Source organism: Garra rufa, chromosome 19, assembly GCF_049309525.1.
Source record: "Garra rufa chromosome 19, GarRuf1.0, whole genome shotgun sequence".
NCBI classification, from domain to species: Eukaryota; Metazoa; Chordata; class Actinopteri; order Cypriniformes; family Cyprinidae; genus Garra; species Garra rufa.
Window position 1 is genome coordinate 39,579,869 of NC_133379.1, and position 19,764 is coordinate 39,599,632.

At 38.2% G+C, this 19,764-nt stretch overlaps 1 protein-coding gene across 1 annotated transcript in view; it reads left to right on the forward strand.

Moving 5' to 3' along the window:
* The window catches only part of LOC141292107 (uncharacterized), a 31,217-nt gene that overhangs the window by 673 nt on the left and 10,780 nt on the right, over positions 1-19,764 (forward strand). The window contains exons 2-8 of the mRNA XM_073824063.1: positions 549-3,290; positions 7,060-7,088; positions 7,205-7,228; positions 8,758-8,789; positions 9,013-9,033; positions 9,720-9,829; positions 16,516-17,254. Of these exons, the coding sequence (XP_073680164.1) occupies positions 16,575-17,254 (680 nt within the window). The 5' untranslated portion in view covers positions 549-3,290; positions 7,060-7,088; positions 7,205-7,228; ... (2 more) ...; positions 9,720-9,829; positions 16,516-16,574. The remainder of the gene's footprint in view (positions 1-548; positions 3,291-7,059; positions 7,089-7,204; positions 7,229-8,757; positions 8,790-9,012; positions 9,034-9,719; positions 9,830-16,515; positions 17,255-19,764) is intronic.

Consider the following 19,764-nt stretch of genomic DNA (forward strand, 5'->3'; position numbering starts at 1 on the left):
TAAATTAATTTAGATTAAGCTGAAGCCAAAGGTAGAGAGATGAGTGGATGAGTAGGGTTCCTTTAGCTCTTTAAACAGATTGAAATGTATTAAATTCACTGTAAGTGTGTGGAATAAAAGAAAGAAAGATACTCCCAATAATTTAATGAGAGTGAATGTAAAATAATCTCTGACAAACAAAGTAAAAAAAATTCTAATGTCCTGTTTGTCCTAGCGCGCACCTTGAGTTGAAGCTCCGTCGAGTCAAATTACTATTTTCTATTTTTAAACCTAAAAACAATTCTATACACCATCGTTCTTGTTTTTCATAACATGTGAATATACCCGTCGTGTGGTACAACAAAAACAATCGGAACGCCTTGTTATCATTAGTTTTTATTTTTGCTTTCCCGAGTCTGCTACTAAGCTAGCTTATAACCCGTTTAGCTTTGCCAGCGTGGTCGCGGCTAATCTTGCATACATCGTTTATTCTCTATTCACAAACACTTAAACTGCTTACTCACTGTTACTTGCTTTAATGGCGAATTTGTGTCTACCTTTGAGTGCAGGTGAAGACACGTTCGAGCTGCACTCGGTTCTGATGGAGCTGGAGGCAGTGGAGAAGCAGATCCAGGAGCTCCAGGCAAGACAGATTCAGCTGCGAATCCGAAAGGATGCTCTGGAATCTGTCCAGGTAAGTGTACAGCTCGATCCTAACACTCCCATAACCTCTACTCCGTGTGATTCTCTGCACAGATCCGCCGCACTCAGGACGCGATCCTCCCAGATGTCGTTCACTCCGGCGCCGGGACACCACGGACCCTGGGTGCAGCAGCAGAGGAAAGCGCGAGCCAGACCCCGAGCCAGGACCTCTCCCCCTCCGCCGCCCCCGGTCTTCGAGATCTCCACCCGGAACCGCTTCGCTCCCCTCCGCGAGACGGAACGCGACGCTGTGATCGTCGGAGACTCCATCGTCCGGTACGTTCGTGCTAACTTAGCTAACGGTAAAGTGCACACTCGCTGTTTCTCTGGTGCTCGCTTTGTTGATGTCTCTTCACAGATACCTGCCATCCTGAAGGACGATGTGAGCGTCGGCGCGATCGTCCTGCACGCAGGGGTGAACGACGTCAGGCTGCGGCAGACGGAGGTCCTGAAGAGGGATTTCAGGAGCCTGATCGAGACGGTTCGCAGCACAGCGCCCGCGACGAGAATCATCGTGTCAGGACCGCTTCCCACGTATCGACGTGGACACGAAAGGTTCAGTAGACTTTTTGCTCTAAATGAATGGTTGTTGTCATGGTGTAAAGAACAGAAACTGCTCTTTGTCAATAATTGGAATCTTTTCTGGGAGCGTCCTAGGCTTTACCGCGCTGATGGCCTGCACCCCAGCAGAGTCGGAGCAGAACTCCTGTCGGACAACATCTCCAGGACGCTGCGCTCCATTTGACTAGTAAGCAATTCTTCAAATAGTTGCGTTGATGGCTTTTGTTCTGCACATTTAAACGATAGTATTGGTGCTGTCCAACCTATAAAGACTGTGTCTGTTAAATAAACTTATCACCACATCTAAACCAACAACATGCCTATTAGATCCTGTACCCACTAAATTACTAAAAGAGTTGTTACCTGTAGCAGAAGTACCGCTTCTTAATATTGTTAACTCATCGTTATCTTTAGGTCATGTCCCAAAACCATTCAAACTAGTGGTTATTAAACCTCTTATTAAGAAACCACAGCTAGACCCTGGTGAATTGGCATTCTAGAAAAAGTTGTGTCTGCTCAATTGTGCTCCTTCTTGCAAAATAATAATATCTTTGAAGAATTTCAGTCAGGTTTCAGGCCCCATCATAGCACAGAAACTGCACTTGTAAAAATCACAAACGACTTGCTACTTGCGTCAGATCAAGGCTGCGTCTCATTGCTAGTTTTACTTGATCTTAGTGCTGCGTTCGACACTATAGATCATGAAATACTCATAAATCGATTACAAAACTATACAGGTATTCAAGGGCAGGCTTTAGGATGGTTCAGATCATACCTGTCCGATCGCTATCACTTTGTTTATTTAAACGGGGAGTCATCGCAGTTATCACCAGTAAAGTATGGAGTGCCACAAGGATCTGTCCTAGGTCCTCTACTATTTTCAATTTATATGTTACCCCTCGGTAATATTATTAGGAAATATGGGATTAGTTTCCATTGTTATGCTGATGACACTCAACTATATATTTCAACAAGACCAGATGAAACTTCTAACTTAGCAAAATTAACAGAGTGTGTTAAAAATGTGAAAGACTGGATGACCAATAATTTTCTACTGTTAAATTCAGATAAGACTGAAATATTACTTATTGGACCAAAAAACAGTACACAGAATCTCTTAAACTGCAACTTGCAACTAGATGGATGTACTGTTATTTCCTCTACAGTCAAAAATTTGGGTGTTATATTAGACAGCAACCTGTCTTTTGAAAATCATATTTCCTATGTTACAAAAACAGCATTCTTTCATCTTAGAAACATTGCTAAGCTACGGAACATGTTACCTGTTTCTGATGCAGAAAAGTTAGTTCATGCATTCATGACGTCTAGACTGGACTATTGTAATGCACTACTAGGTGGTTGTCCTGCTTCTTCAATAAATAAGCTACAGGTAGTCCAAAATGCAGCTGCTAGAGTCCTTACCAGATCAAGAAAATATGATCATATTACCCCAATTTTACGGTCTCTACACTGGCTGCCTATTAGGTTCTGTATCACTTACAAAATATTACTTCTTACCTATAAGGCCCTTAATGGTTTAGCTCCTGCATACCTAACTAGTCTCCTACTACGCTACAATCCCTCACGCTCCCTAAGGTCGCAAAACTCTGGACTTTTAGTAGTACCTAGGATAGCAAAGTCCACTAAAGGAGGGAGAGCCTTTTCTCATTTGGCTCCCAAACCCTGGAATAGCCTTCCTCATAACGTTCGGGGTTCAGACACACTCTCTATGTTTAAATCTAGATTAAAGACTCATCTCTTTAGCCAAGCATTCACATAATGTAATCTCATAACCTTGTACTTCAGTTACATCTGATCAAATGCACATTAATATTCTTCAGCTTGAGCTAAACACATCATTTTTGTTTGGTTGGAAGTTGGAACAGCAGCTACGCTAATTATTTCTCTATTTGTTTCTCTCTCTCTGCCACGGGATTTCCATCCCGTGGTAACTAGGAATTACACCAGATTCAGTCTGGATTCAGAAGAAGAGATGATGCCAACCCCTCAGAGGACCGCAGATGATGCCAGCCTTGAAACAACATACAGTACTACATAATTTTCCTACAAGTTTGATTACTGCACATAATCATTGCAATTAGTGTTCATGATCTGTTTGATTACACAGTTACTGATTTTAACATTTAATTATATCATATGTACATCGACTTAACATACAGTATTCACCACTAATAAGCTACTAAATATATTGTAGTAGCCTAAACTTTTGTACAGCTGCTTTGCAACGATTTGTATTCTGAAAAGCGCTATACAAATAAACTTGAATTGAATTGAATTAACGGCCACATGCACTGTAAAGGTCAGATCAAAAAGTTAAGTTTGTTACAAACGGGATGACTGAGAGTGGGGATCCAAATGCAAGGCTTTATTATGACGATCGTAGACAGGCAGACAGGGTCAATCACCAGCGAACAACAACAGCAGAGATAATCCAGGAGCGTAATCCAACAAGACAGGCGTGGGTCAAAGCCAGGTGGGCAGTCCAAAGGAAACAATAAAATGAAAACAAGAAACTAGAAAACTATGGCTAAGACTGGGAAAACAAAAACAGAACTATGGCTAGGGAAAACAACAAGGAGACTAGGAGAACCTGGGAGCAAGGAAAACGCTTGGTAATGTCCGCAACAGCAAATCAATACTTCGCAGTGTGTAAGTGTGTTGGGCTGGCTTTTATGGCAGATAGACAGGAAGCTACCATAGAGGCAGCAGAGGGAGCAGCAACAGTCAGTGGGGGTAAGGGCTCCCTCTGCTGGCCTGGCATAACAAAGTTGATCAAAATGGTTGGATGCATTCAAAAGCTGAATTCTAAGCTTTAAAATGATACCTAATTATTAAAAAAAAATATATATATACAGAAACTAGCAATACCCAATAAAACATTGTATAGGTCAAAATTATACATTTTTGTTTTATGTCAAAAATCATTAGGATAATAAAGATCATGTTCCATGTTCCTACTGTAAATATAAACACTTAATTTTTGATTACTAATATGTATTGCTAAGAACTTCATTTGGACCATTTTGCAAATTTTTCAAATAGTTGTCTCTCAGCCAAGTATTGTGCAACAATGAAAAGTTTAAATCTCAGTTAAAAAAAAATTGACCCTTATGACTGGTTTTATGGTCCAGGGTCACATATGCCATTACAAGCTGCTTTTAATAAAATGAATGACCATTAATGCACACACATTATATATAAATAATCAGGGCTGCAACTAACGATTATTTTGATAATCGATTAGTTCGCCGATTAATTTTTCGATTAATCGATTCGTTGGCTTAAAAATTCCAATTATTTATTTATTTTTTAAATCACACTATTCCACATTCTGAATGCTATGAAAACACAGTGCTTAACCATTTACAACAATTCACCTGTTGTAATAAAGAGAAAGGACAAATATCTGAAGAAAAACACACTAACAAGCATAAAATACAGTGTTTCTGCTATTTATTCTGCCATGGCGGTGTTTAGTGTCCCACCAACAGCAGCGAGCGCAAGAGTTCCGCGTTCAAATGCACGCAGTAAGCTGAAGCTGGCCCAAAGCCCCAGCTAAAGTAATTAGGCCTACCATGAATGTTGAGGGGAAAAGTAAGGAGATATTCATATTATTTATTAATAAACTAGTATTTTCTGAGTGCATCTTTATGGATTAGGCCTATAGCTAATAAAAGAGTTTTGTTTTCGATTTGAATTATTTCGTTTTATAGTAGTGAAGTATTAATTTAAAGTAAATTTATTACTCTTACATTTATGAGCAAAAATGAAGTTTCACATAGCACTTGCACCTCCATGTCCTACAAAGCTTTCACTCTCTGCACAAACGATTGGATATGCGCCTATTAGTAGCCTACACATTTATCTACGTCAAACGATTAAACTAATATTGTGATATGCTTAATTTTTTTTTTTTTTAAATCTAAGGATTTTAATTTAAATTGTGATGATTTGAGAACTTGGGCTAAAATGATCTATCTGCCGCCGGCCGCTTTGTCGTTACTTTAAAAAACAAAAACTTGAATTTCACAAATAAAACATGTTCCAAATATATTTCTAAATTAACTTTATAAACTAAAGAAACGAAAATAAATGTAATTACTTTGCTATTAAAAACAGCAGCTGTGCAATGGGGAAGAGAAAGAGAACTCGGACAGTAATTCTGATGCGCTGTTGAGGTTGTTAGGAATTATTGCAACGAATGTTTGTTTAATAGCCTATTTAACACTTATTTAGGCTACTTTCTTATTTAAATGTATTATTTCGTTGATTTATTTTAGTGTTTTGTAGACTGCTTGTTCACCGACAGAAATTGCAAAACACGCACGTTCGTGAATAGCCTAATGTTTGAGCCTCATTTATTTATATATAAAACACCGCACCACCGGCGGTGGTTAAAATCTGCCACCGTCACAGCCCTACTGTTCATACCCTCCATAAATACGCGCACTACATGTTGTATTTAAACCTAAATTTAACATTCAACGACAGATGTTTCAGCACAATGAATGTTTTTGCGCTGAGTTGAGTATCAATTGTCTCCCGTTCTGTGTTCCGACTGTCTGACGCTCATTCAGTAAAGATTTAAACTTACAGACTGCCAGAATGGATTTTTAAATGGAAATTCTCAAATGAATTTGTGACATTTACAGATAAGCATATGACCGCAAACTGAAAGTTTTCATACTGAGGATGCAAATGGATCTCAAAGCGCCTCACAGGGCAAGCCATAACTCTATTAGTTTTAAATAAGGAATTGTCATGTTTTGAGCAGCTTGGATCACGTAACTCTCCTGCAGCATCTCAGTCTGTTTCCTCCACTATTTTTAGATGCATTTTGTCTATAAAAATGCGTCATTCAATGCTGTTATCTGACGTGATCCTCTGAAGTGCACGTACACTGTGGGCGGACCCGATTCATCGATAATGAGAATCGTTGTCGACAAATTTCGATAATAATCGATTTTATCGATTAGTTGTTGCAGCCCTATAAATAATATAGCCAGGGACAATAAAATACCTGGAATTTAATATATTTTGAGCTTTGAGAAAAAAATTAAATCACCATTTTAATTCAGTGCATTTATGTTGTGTTGGTCATTTGTTCCCTGTATAATGTGACAGGGAAGATGGATAACTTTACCAAATGGGACGAATAACAGTTCAAGGAATGAAAACAATGTTTTTGACAGATCATATTAGAATAGTGGAACAAAATCACTTTCAATGGAGTGCCTTATCCATATTGCTTGTGTGTACATGCTCCACCATGCTTGCTTATTTCTCTATTGAAACTTGCCAACATTGCGTGTTGCAAGCTCATCCCACAACCCTCAGTGACATCATTAAATCGGAGCTTGATTTTTGAGGATTATGTATCAGAAGAATTCAGTTCACTCACCATCAAGTACCAATATTTGTTTTCTAATTGTTGTTGTCCTAACTAGGTTGGTGATTAAAATATCATTAAGATGTTTTTGCTTGTTTGTTTCTTCATTTGATCTCTTAATTGATGGACAGGAATAAAGGGAAGGTGCTCATTTAATCAATAATTAATACAGCTACATAGAATTAATTAATAATTAAATTATTAAAGCTTATCACTAAAGTGAAAATATCAAAAAAGCAGTTAACTGAGACTGTTAGAATTAACTGTTAGAATAAGAGCAGCCTTTTCTTCTCTTTTGAAGCCTGTTTTGGGGAAGTTTGGCTCCTTGAAATGTGTCTTTGAGTCTCAAGTCTCAAGTCTCAAGTTTTTTAAATAAGTCTCATTTTTATTTTATTCATTCTCTACAGTATGGTGTGGGGTGGCAAAAGAGATGGAGGTCAGTAACTTTATAAACTCTCTTTTATCTTTAGACAGTGATTTATTGGTTCAGTGGCCTTGCTTTTGTCAATGCACAACCTAGTTTACATAACCTGCCTGTTTTGTGTATTACAGCATATTGTGATGATATCGAATTGGGTAAGTATAAATACTTAAGGTAATTTAATCATGGGTGTAAATGTACAGAAAAAAAGAGTATGGACTATGAAAAAAGGAAAATATGAAAAAATCTTCACATTTAGATATATTTAGAAATGTATTGATGGAATTGAATCAAGATTCATTGGTAGAAGATTCTGAGTTTTTCATATTAACGTAACTCAATGTTGAAATGGAATGAAGTGTGATTTAACTTAATACCATTTAATAAGGTAAACATGGTTATGAAATGTGATCTAGGCTTTTAGTCTTAATGAAAAAAAAAGATTCTAAAAAATAATACATATTTTTGTAACAGTCTGTTAAACACACTCGATTTAGGAAGTCACTTTAATAATCCAATAGAAATAACCAAGGCAAATCCAATGTTCAGCTAAATGTCAAACGAGACCAGACAAAGAAAAGAAAAAAGAGAATAAATATACAGACTAAATGAGGGAGCTAAACAGAAAAATATGAACAGAATAATTAACTAAAGAATGCGCCCAAAAAGACTAACTAAGAAATCAGGCAGGCAAACAGGAACAGAAAACTAACCACAACAGGACATACACGACATGTATATGACACTACAAAAAATAAATGGCAAAAATATAAATAAATTGTTTTAAAACAAAGTCCCTTTTAAGTATTTCCATAGTCTTTTTTAAAATAATTTTACAATAAACACTTACTAAAAATATTAAATATTTGTATTTACTTTGCCATGTGACCATTAATCAACATAAAACACACTGTAAACATGCAAATGTGATGCTTAATTATTAAAATATTTATTTTAAAATCTCAAGGGTATTTCAAGTAAATATATTTGGTGAATAAGGTTAAAAGACAAAAAGTTTTGTAATGCCTACATTACATGTAAAAAAGAAATAACGTGAATATGTGCATTTTAGTTTGAAAGACAATAGCCTTCCAAAGACACAATAATACATGGTTTAAAAAAACTTAGAGTGATAATTCAAGTAAAAATGTATGTGTTCATCAGCAGTTGATGCAATGTTGAAACCATTCTTAAACCTGAAATGATTTTTGTAAATCCAGTGGTCAAATGCTATGTCGCCACCAGATTAATGACTAGTCTGAATATTCACAAAACTGGACTTTCAGAAAGTATACAGTTATGTACTCATGGAATCCATAAAAAATTTAACTTTTTATGAGAAAGCACTCAACTTAGGGTGCTATGCACTGCATGAGAAAACGGACATGTGGAGTGAGAGCTTGAGAAAAGTGTCAATTGCGAGAGTTTCACACAATTTCTCCTTTTGATTCAGATGTCAGATGTCCCCACCACATGTTCAAGACATGCTTATGGCCTTGCTTTAGCTGTTTATATGGGCAAAATGAAATTTGCTGACCGGCCATGATGGTGTCTGACACTCTGTGGTCAGAATTCTGTTTTCTTTTGAAACATATTTGCGCAATTTCGTCTTTTGTGTATCTTGAGTCTGTTTTCAAATAACTTTCACTCTCTTTTTAATCCATATTTTATTCATTCTCTACAGTATGGCGTGGGGTGGCAACGGTAGAGATGGCGGTCAGTATCTTTGTAAAGTTTCTTTTATCTTTGTAGATTGTGATTCATTGGTTCAGAGCTATTGCTTTTGTTAACACATATGAAATTAATTTAGATAACCTGTCTGTTTTGTGTATTGCAGCACATAGTGATTTTATTGTAATTGTAAGTTAATTAAGGATGTAAAAAAAAAGAAAGTATGAAAAAAATGTTGTGTCCCACTCTTTGTCTCTTGTGATTACAGGTTATCTAACTCCACGCTTAGGTAGTTACTACAGTAAGAAATTTGACTCTGCATTTTTTTATCTGAATAAATTCATTGGGTTCTTATTCTATTCAGTAAATTGTATTAAACTTGTAATACTTCATTGTGATAAATAGCACAGAAATTTGCACTTTGATTGAACTCTGTGGTGTTGAAAGTGCTTTATAAATAGAATTGGTTTAAGTTGAGGAATTATACAACTTGTTTGTGCTTGGGTAAAAGTAAGAGTTCTGTATGAATGAGTGATAAATCTGTTCATAGTTTGTGTGTAAAACTATGGTCAGTTGTTACAGGGTTTAAATATACAGGAGGTAACAAGGGGAAGGAGCTAATGGATTACTACGGTGATTAATAGGGGTGTGTGTGTGTGTGTGTGTGTGTGTGTGTATATATATATATATATATATTAAGATTCAATAACATCCTGTGACAGATCATGGGACTGTCTGCTTCCTTATAAGAATGTCTTGTACCCTTTTCATCTTTCTGCTGAGAGCCAGTATTTCACTTCTCTATATTTACTAATAAATACGAACTACCTTTCCCCAATAAACCAGCATTGAATGAAATGCACTACTGCTGTGTGTGTCATTCTTGGTTCCAGGTACCTGTATCCTGTGCCGTGTTGCTCAACTCAGATCGAATTTTAAATCTCAGGAATCAGAGAAAACTCTTTATTCTAACAGTTGGGGGCTCGTCCGGGATAGAGGGGAATTTCCCAACTAACCAGGAAACAGTCCCGAAAAATTGTGAGGAAAAAGGTGAATCAATATGAGGACGGACCTACAATAGAGGGGTAAGTGTTTTTGAATTACTCTGTAGGATCCCAATAATCTTGTATAGAGGCGAGATTCATAGGGCTTAATTGCTAGTCGTTGGTAGAATGTTAAGTCGTTCCATTGTTGTGTGCGGCTGACAACGGTAATTTTCATTAATTACTAATGGGTTGGGCGATTAAGTAATCAGTAGTCGCTAGTGGAACATTTTTTCAACTGTTACTGCATGTTAAAAGATTTGTGACCTATAAAAGATGGTGCTTTAGGGGCGACACAAATGCAGTTTGGCGAGATCCCAGAACATAGGTAGCACCCAAATAAAGATGGTGGTTAGTGGCAATCAGGACTGAAAAGTTTTGTGTAAGCCAAACATAGGGACACCACCCACGGTCACAAATAAAATACATGTACTACAACTGAAGTTGAGCAATACAGTACAGGAAATTTGTGCACAAAATTACTAACTACTAACCCTTTTCTAAAAAGTGGAGGATGGGGGTTTAAGTATCGAGGCCGTAACCAGGGGAAACACCAACTTTTATGTATCGTAATAATGAGGAATTTTATATTGAACCATTCACCAGTAATTTGGTGGGTTGGTCTGAGCAAATGAAACCACAAATGAAACATCGTATCCGTAAGAGGGTTCATTCACAGCTGATGGCATGTCGTTGGCCAGAAGTCTTGTCAAGGAGGGATGGGAGACCCAAATTGGGATTATAATTATATGACTAAGAGTTATAGTGTTTGGCAAGAGAGAAAACAAGTGGTTAACTTGTATGGCTAGACTAGCAAAACCCCCCACCTTATTGCATGATTGAACCCTCTACATTGTCTGAGGCTAAAGTTTAAATGTTGCAAAAAAATTGCATGGTATAAGTGTCTGACTCAAATCAACCTAAATCCAGTCAAAAACGCAATGATTTGATTAAGAGCGGGTAACGCTATTTCAACTAGGCCGATAAAAATTGAAGCAATATGCAAAAGCTTGCCTTCTCCTCAGAATCCCAGCAAATGTGTTACTATTTTGCAAACACACTCAAGATATATTCACTTGATCAGAATTTCAACTCCAAGTTTGCTTGATATGAACACAGAGGAATTGGGGAAGAGCATTAGGGAACTAGATTCATCTGGCAGATTTGTAGTTAAAACAGAGACAACAATGTTCACTGGCCAGAAGCCTCAGAAAAACCAACATGAACAGAAAGCAGAAGTGAAACCACGCTTCACATGCAACATTCGACCGCTTCAGACACTTTGACATGTCCGCCACCTTGGAACGGACACTTGGAGTGTCGTCAGTTAATTTCAGCAAAATTAACACTTTTTTTTTTTTTGTAATTAATTATGATTGACACCTGTTGGCGTTAACTTCCATCATTCAATGTGTGTATAAAAAATGATATGTAAAATGTTCTCTTGGGCAGTATTTTATGCATTTGTTCCCTGAATGTGATTTATGGTGCTTGGAGGTGATGATGATCATATTGATATAGCATGTGGGACAGTCCTTAGAGAAAAAAGGAAAGAAGGGATGCATCTGAAGAACAATATCTTAGGATGGTTAAAGTTAGTAGACAGGTTTCTGTTTTTAAAAAAATCAATTCAGCTAGCTGAAAACCTTGAAATGATCTCAGTTTATAACTAAGGATGTCAAATCTATCACAAATAAATAAATGAAATGACACAGCAGATGAGAACAGTTCATATTGCCTTGTTTTTATTTGAGCTCCAAGTATGTTAGCAACAACCTAGCAACAATCTCTTGTTAAAAACTACATGTCTGGAGGTGTCCAGTGACTGCTGAGAAAGATCAGCTGATGACAAGGGAAAGTCCCTGTAGCAGCATGGAAAGACAGCTGACAGGAGGGAATAGACCCCTTTGGGACAGTCATGGGCTGGCTAACCATGGCAAGCCAAGAGAGCATCACAGGTGTTGTTGCAATTACATCTGCAGCAAAGGGCCATAAACTGCAGACATGTGCTTGTGGATGGAGCAAAGTTATCTCACATCTAAGATTGAGAATTCACCAAGGAAGGAAGAAGTGCTAGAGGGAGAAGAGATAGGGGCTTCGCATTGACTGCTTTTTACAAAAAATATTATATATCAGTATGAGCCAGAACGTTTTGGAGTACAAGAAAGTAAGGGGAAAAAAGGCTCCATTGCCAGTAATATCAAGGAGGCAACAGGAAATCAAGTCCCTCAATCAGCAAAGGTGACAACCTAAAGGAGACAAAGTAGAAAAAGGGTACTGAAAGGGATAAAGACTGGCATCCCTTCGTAGAGCAAAGAACTTGAGAAAATGAAGAACTCAGTTATTTAATGATCCCTTCAAAATTCTAACAAGTATTTTCACCAGGGAGAAAAGTTGCACTCTGAAAGTATCAAAGAAAGACCAACTGCAACTGTCAGTTCCATAAGACATTCCACTGATCAACTCTCCAGAAGACCAGATGCCAGATTGGAAAGAGGAGGAAAGCGTAGTCCATCATGCAAAATCGGCATCAGCCCCAGGGCCAAATGGAGTCCAATACAAAGTGTACAAGAATGCACCGGATGTCCGGAGGCTTATGAGGATAGTGTAGCAGGACAAGAATGTACCTAAAGTATGGCATAGGGCAGGAGGGGTTCTGATCCCAAAGGATAAGGACTCAGAGAATATCAACCAGTTTCAAACAATATGCTAAATGTGGAGGGCAAAATCTTTTTCAAAATCATTGCCAAGAGGTTGTCCAGATACTTGAAAAGTAATAGCTACTTTGACACCAACAGTTCAAAAGGCAGGTATATCAGGGTTTCTGGGTGTCTAGAACATTCCAGTATGATATGGCACCAGATCCAGATGGCAAAAGTGGGCAAAAAGAACCTCCATGTTGTCTTTTTGGACCTTGCTAATGCCTTTGGGCCAGTGCCCCATAATCTCCTGTGGACTGCCTTCAACTTCTTTTACATCCCGGACACCATTACAACTTTGGTGAAATCATATTTTCAAGATTTGCAGATTTTCTTTACCACCTTGTGGCAACCCTTGGAAATTGGCATTATGGCAGGACGCACCATCTCACCCTTGGCATTTACAATCGCCATGGAGGTCATTATTCAAGCCTCAAGGTGGGTGGTGGATGGACAACGGCTGAACTCGGACTTGCGCCTCCCTCCCTCCCCTCAGAGCCTATATGGATGGCATTACTACACTAACCACCACGGTGCCATCTACCAGAAGACTGCTAGGAAAACTAGAGGAGAATATCAGCTGGGTCCGAATGAAGATAAAACCGTCTAAATCACGTAGCATCTGTATTGTCAAGGGACTGCTTATTGATATTAAGTTCTACATCGGAAATGATCCTATCCCAACAGTATCTGAGCAGAATGTGAAAAGCCTTGAAAGGTGGTAAGACGCAAGCCTGGAAGATAAAGAACCGGTACAATAATTGCGGAAGGAGGTCAGCAGTGGACTGCAGGCCATTGATGGCACTTAACTACCTGGAAGACTGAAGACTTGGTGTCTGCAATTTGGCCTTCTACTACGGGTTCTGTGGCGCCTTACAGTTTATGAAGTTGCAATCTCAACAGTGGAGAAACTGGATAGAGTGATCACAGGTTACATCAAAAAATGACTTGGAGTACCACGGTGTCTTAGCAACATAGGCCTCTATGGAATTTCTGTTCTTAAACTGCCCTTCACTTGTCTCACAGAAGAGTTCAAGTGTGCTAAAGTGAGACTTCAGATGTCTCTGAATAATTTGCAAGACATAGTGCTGAGAAAAAATGCACCAGCCTTGGTAGCAGGCTGCAAATGGAGACCAGCCAGTGCAGTGGAGGACGCAATATCACCGAATTAAACATGCAGACATTGAGGGGCATGTTCAGCAAGGAAGAGGTGGCCTTGAAATGATAACGAAACGGCCAGAGTGGAACAAACCCAAAGCACCAGAGCGGAGGAAGTTACTGGTAGATGAAGTACGTAGATGGGAGGAGACAGTAAGGTGGGCCAGGGCTGTCTCCCTTGGTAAACAGGGACAGTGGACATGGTGGGATAGGGTGGAGAAGAGGAGGATTATTTGGAAGGACATGTGGAACATGGAAGCGAAGCAGCTCAGTTTCATAATCAAAGCAACTTAGGACATTCTTCCAACACCAACCAATCTCCATCAGTGGTAGGGTGAAGATCCCGAGTGTGCACTCTACTCCAGGCCAGCTTCCCTTAAGCATATACTGACAGGGTGTAAGGTAAGTCGTACAGGGTGTTACACGTGACGTCACAACAAAGTCCTTAAGAGCCTTGCCTCTACCCTTTAAGAAAAACACATTGCCACCAATACTTTACCACCAGAGATTGACTCCCCGCAAGCACTCTTTGTTCAGGAGGGGGCAAAAGTACCCAGGAGGAGACCAACAATACTGGAGCATGACCAACTTGTGAATGGAAGATGCAGGTGGATACTGGGCGACAGCTTGTTTTTCCTCCAGAGATCATAACCACCACCCTTAGACCTGATATTGTTCTCTGGTCCCCCTCTGCAAAGAAGTTCTTCATTATTGAACTTACAGTACCATGGGAAGGCTCATTGGATGTGGCTTATGAATGTAAGCACTTAAGATATGCAGAGCTATCTTCTGAAATACAATTGCGTGGATGGAATGCTGAAATCCGCCCAGTGGAAGTAGGATGCAGATAATTTGTGGCAATGTCTACTATAAACCTGTTAAGACACCTGGGAATCAGAGGCCAGAGGTTATGCCAGACTATTAAAACTGTATCGGAGGCAGCTGAGAGAAGCAGCCGGTGGCTCTGGATGAAAAGGCAAGAATCTAATTGGGCTCAATATAGCAAGGAGGGGAAATGAAGCTGAGGGGGGTGTACCCTGGGCCGCCAGGTATTACAGTTGAGCCCTCTGGAGATGTTGTGGGCTCATCAGCAAAACATCAACTGATGACCCCGATGACGTACCTACCCCCCCCCCCATTTTTTTATTAATTACCTGGCTCCCATATCTGCAGTTTTATTTATCAAAGTGCCTGTAATGTTAAGAACAAGGCTCAATTAGTTTGTGCTTGCACATAAACGATGTTTACATCTCATCTTGTGTTCAAAAATTTGACATATACTGTCACTGTCAGTAACTATTCTTATAGTGAAAGAAAAGCATTTAATGAATTAACTTTAAAAAAGAAACATAACATAAAACATATAGAAAGGAAGTGACCCATACTTGGAATTTGTGCTCTGCATTTAACTCATCCAAATGCACACACACAGTAGTGAACACACACACACACCGGAGCAGTTGGCAGCCATATTGCTATTGCTGCGGAGCCCAGGGAGCAAATGGGCATTCAGTGCCTTGCTCAAGGGACTTAACTTAGTCATGGTATTGAGGGTGGAGAGAGCGTTGGTGATTCACTCCCCCCAATCCCTGCTGGACCTGAGATTAGAACTTGCAACCTTTGGGTTACAAGTTAGACTCTCTAACCATTAGGTCATGGCTGTCCACTAGTGGAATAGACTGATTTTTTTATATTTTGGATTTATTATTATTCATTATGTGTTGAATTTCAATTTTTCAAAAAGACGCTGCAGAGTTTAATGTCAAATCACATTCATTGCAGTTTCCTTCAAAATGTTGCATGCTCAAAATCTAGTGTGACCGTGACTTAACAACCCCCTTCAGCCATGATTTATTCACAATATAGCATGACCTTATTGCTACACACACTCACACACACACGTACAGGTCCTTTTCAAAAAATTTGCATATTGTGATAAAGTTCATTATTTTCTGTAATAAAAATTTCTGTTAGACTTTCTAGCCTTTTATTGTTTTAATATTGATGATTGTGGCAAACAGCTCATAAAAACCCAAAATTCCTATCTCAAAAAATTAGCATATTTCATCCGACTAATAAAAGAAAAGAAAAGTGCTTTTAATACAAAAAAAGTCAACCTTCAAATAATTATGTTCAGGGCAGGGGCAATGCAGCTAGCTATCAGGAGATTTTGGAGCACTTCATGCTTCCATCTGCTGAAAAGCTTTATGGAGATGAAGATTTCATTTTTCAGCACGACCTGGCACCTGCTCACAGTGCCAAAACCACTGGTAAATGGTTTACTGACCGTGGTATTACTGTGCTCAATTGGCCTGCCAACTCTCCTGACCTGAACCCCATAGAGAATCTGCTCGATATCGTGAAGAGAAAGTTGAGAGACGCAAGACCCAACACTCTGGATGAGCTTAAGGCCGCTATCGAAGCATCCTGGGCCTCCATAACACCTCAGCAGTGCCACAGGCTGATTGCCTCCATGCCACGCCGCATTGAAGCAGTCATTTCTGCAAAAGGATTCCCGACCAAGTATCGAGTGCATTACTGAACATAATTATTTGAAGGTTGACTTTTTTGTATTAAAAACACTTTTCTTTTATTGGTCGGATGAAATATGCTAATTTTGGGTTTTCATGAGCTGTATGCCAAAATCATCAATATTAAAACAATAAAAGGCTAGAACTACTTTCAAATGTGTGTAATGAATCTAAAATATATGAAGGTCTAATGTTTATCAGTACATTACAGAAAATAATGAACTTTATCACAATATGCTAATTTTTTGAAAAGGACCTGTATGTGTGTATATAAAATGGTATGTAAAATGTTTTCTTGGGCAGTATTTTATGCATTTGTTCTCTGACTGCTTTCTTTCAGATGAAACATTGACAGATGAAGCTGGACTGTCCACTGCATCTATTCAAAAGTTGAGATTTATGGTGCCTCGTGGTGATGTTGCTCTTATTAATATAGCATGTGGCACAATCCTTAGAGAAAGAAAGAGAATGGATGCATTTGAAGAACTAAATTCTAGGATGGCTCAAGTTTTGGGACAACAGGTTTCTGTATTAAAAACTTCATTCCGCTTATTGGAAACCCTGAAATTATGTAGGTTTATTAGCTGTGGAGTCAAAACTATCAGAAATGAAATGGAGTCATATGAACCACTGTTGTTTCCTGGGCCTCACACCTTTCTGCATGGAGAGGTGGAAAGCTCTGGTAGAGAGTATTATCTTTTACATGCTCTCAGTGATGTTTTTGGGAAGAAGGGCTTGGACTATTGCATGGTATTATTTATAGATGATGCAAGGCACAATGATCTAACCAAGAATTACTGCTTGAAGATGTGTGGAGGCAGATTACACATTTTACAGAACACGGACAAAAGTGTTTATGAATTATTTACAAAAATAGAGGCAATGACACAGAGTAAAGACAGTGATTTTTTCACAAATCATTTGGAGTGTTTCAGACAAGCTACACATCATTTGCAGAAAGAATTTTCTGCTGAGTATGAGGAACAGGAAAATAAATTAAGAAAAGAGTTGAATGATTCTAAAGGCAGAGAGAATCAATTAAACAAAGAGTTGAATGATTCCAAAGACAGAGAGAATCAGTTAAACAAAGAGTTGAAAGATTCCAGAGACAGAGAGATTCAGTTAAACAAAGAGTTGAAAGATTCCAGAGACAAAGAGTTGGACATACAATTGAATTATTTAGACAGAGAGACTCAGTTAAGCGCAGAGTTGAATTATTTTAAAGGCAGAGAGACTCAGTTAAGCTCAGAATTGAATTATTGTAAAGGTAGAGAGACTTACTTAAGCACAGAGTTGAATTATTTTAAAGGCAGAGAGACTCAATTAAGCTCAGAGTTGAATTACTGTAAAGGTAGGGAGACTTACTTAAGCACAGAGTTGAATTATTTTAAAGGCAGAGAGATTCACTTAGCTGCAGAGTTGAATCATGTAACAAACAGACAGGATCAGTTAAAACAAGAGTTGAAAAATTCCAAAGATAGGGAGATTCAGTTAAGTACAGAATTGAATTACTATAAAAGTAGAGAGAATCAGTTAAGCAAAGAGTTGAATGATTCAAAAGGCAGGGAGAATCAGTTAAAGAAAGAGCTGAATTATTGTAAATGCATAGAGAACCAGTTAAACAAGGAATTGGATGTTTCCAAAGACAGAGAGATTAATTTAAACAGAGAGCTGAAAGATTTCAAAAGCAGAGAGAGTCAGTTAAACAAAGAGTTGAATGATTCCAAAAGCACAGAGAATCAGTTAAAGAAAGACCTGAATGATTCCAGGGACAGAGAGAATCAGTTAAACAAAAAACTGAATGATTCCAAAAGCAGAGAGAGTTGTTTTAGCAAAGAGTTGAATTATTCTAAATGTGGAGAGAATCAGTTAAACAAAAAGGACAGAGATACCCAGTTAAGTAAGGAACTGAACTACTTGTATAGCAAAGAGAGTCAGTTAAACAAACAGCTGAATGATTTCAAAAGCAGAGAGATTGAATTAAGGAAAGAGTTAAATGCTTACAAAGACAGGGAGAATCAGTTAAACAAAGAGGACAGAAATACTCAGTTTAGTAAAGAACTGAACTATTTGTATAGCAAAGAGAGTCAGTTAAACAAAGAGTTGAATGATTCCAAAAGCAGAGAGAATCAATTAAAGAAAGAGTTGAATGATTCCAAAAGCAGAGAGAATCAGTTACAGAAATACATAAATGATTACAAAGATAGGCAGAATCAGTTAAAAGAAGAGCTGAATTATTGTTATGTCAGAGAGAATCAGTTAAACATTAAGTTGAATGATTCCAAATGCACAGAGAGTAAGTTAAGAAAAGAGTTAAATGATTTAAAAGACAGAGAAAATCAGTTAAACAGAGAATCTGATGATTCCAAAGGTACAGAGATTCAGTTAAACAATGATTTAAATGAATCCAAACACGGAGAAAAGCAGTTAAACAAAGAGTTGAATGATTCCAAACTCGGAGAGAATCAGTTAAACAAAGAGTTGGATGATTCCAGAGACAGGCAGAATCAGTTAAACAAAGAACTGGATGAATCAAAATGCAGAGAGAATCAGTTAAACAAAGAGTTGAATGAATCAAAAGGCAGGGAGAGTCAGTTAAACAAAGAGTTAAATGAATCCAAAGGCAGAGAGAATCAGTTAAACAAAGAGTTGGACGAATCAAACAGCAGAGAGAATCAGTTAAACAAAGAGTTGGACGAATCAAACAGCAGAGAGAATCAGTTAAAAAAAGAGTTGAATGAATCAAAAGGCAGGGAGAGTCAGTTAAACAAAGAGTTGAATGAGTCCAAAGGCAGGGAGAATCAGTTAAACAAAGAGTTGAATGAATCAAAAGGCAGGGAGAATCAGTTAAACAAAGAGTTGAATGAGTCCAAAGGCAGGGAGAATCAGTTAAACAAAGAGTTGAATGAATCAAAAGGCAGGGAGAGTCAGTTAAACAAAGAGTTGAATGAGTCCAAAGGCAGGGAGAATAAGTTAAACAAAGAGTTGAATGAATCAAACAGCAGAGAGAGTCAGTTAAACAAAGAACTGGATGAATCAAAATGTAGAGAGAATCAGTTAAACAAAGAGTTGAATGAATCAAAAGGCAGGGAGAGTCAGTTAAACAAAGAGTTGAATGAGTCCAAAGGCAGGGAGAATAAGTTAAACAAAGAGTTGAATGAATCAAACAGCAGAGAGAGTCAGTTAAACAAAGACTTGAATGAATCCAAAGGCAGAGAGAATCAGTTAAACAAAGAGTTGAATGAATCAAAAGGCAGGGAGAGTCAGTTAAACAAAGAGTTAAATGAATCCAAAGGCAGAGAGAATCAGTTAAACAAAGAGTTGGACGAATCAAACAGCAGAGAGAATCAGTTAAACAAAGAGTTGGACGAATCAAACAGCAGAGAGAATCAGTTAAACAAAGAGTTGAATGAATCAAAAGGCAGGGAGAGTCAGTTAAACAAAGAGTTGAATGAGTCCAAAGGCAGGGAGAATCAGTTAAACAAAGAGTTGAATGAGTCCAAAGGCAGGGAGAATCAGTTAAACAAAGAGTTGAATGAATCAAAAGGCAGGGAGAGTCAGTTAAACAAAGAGTTGAATGAGTCCAAAG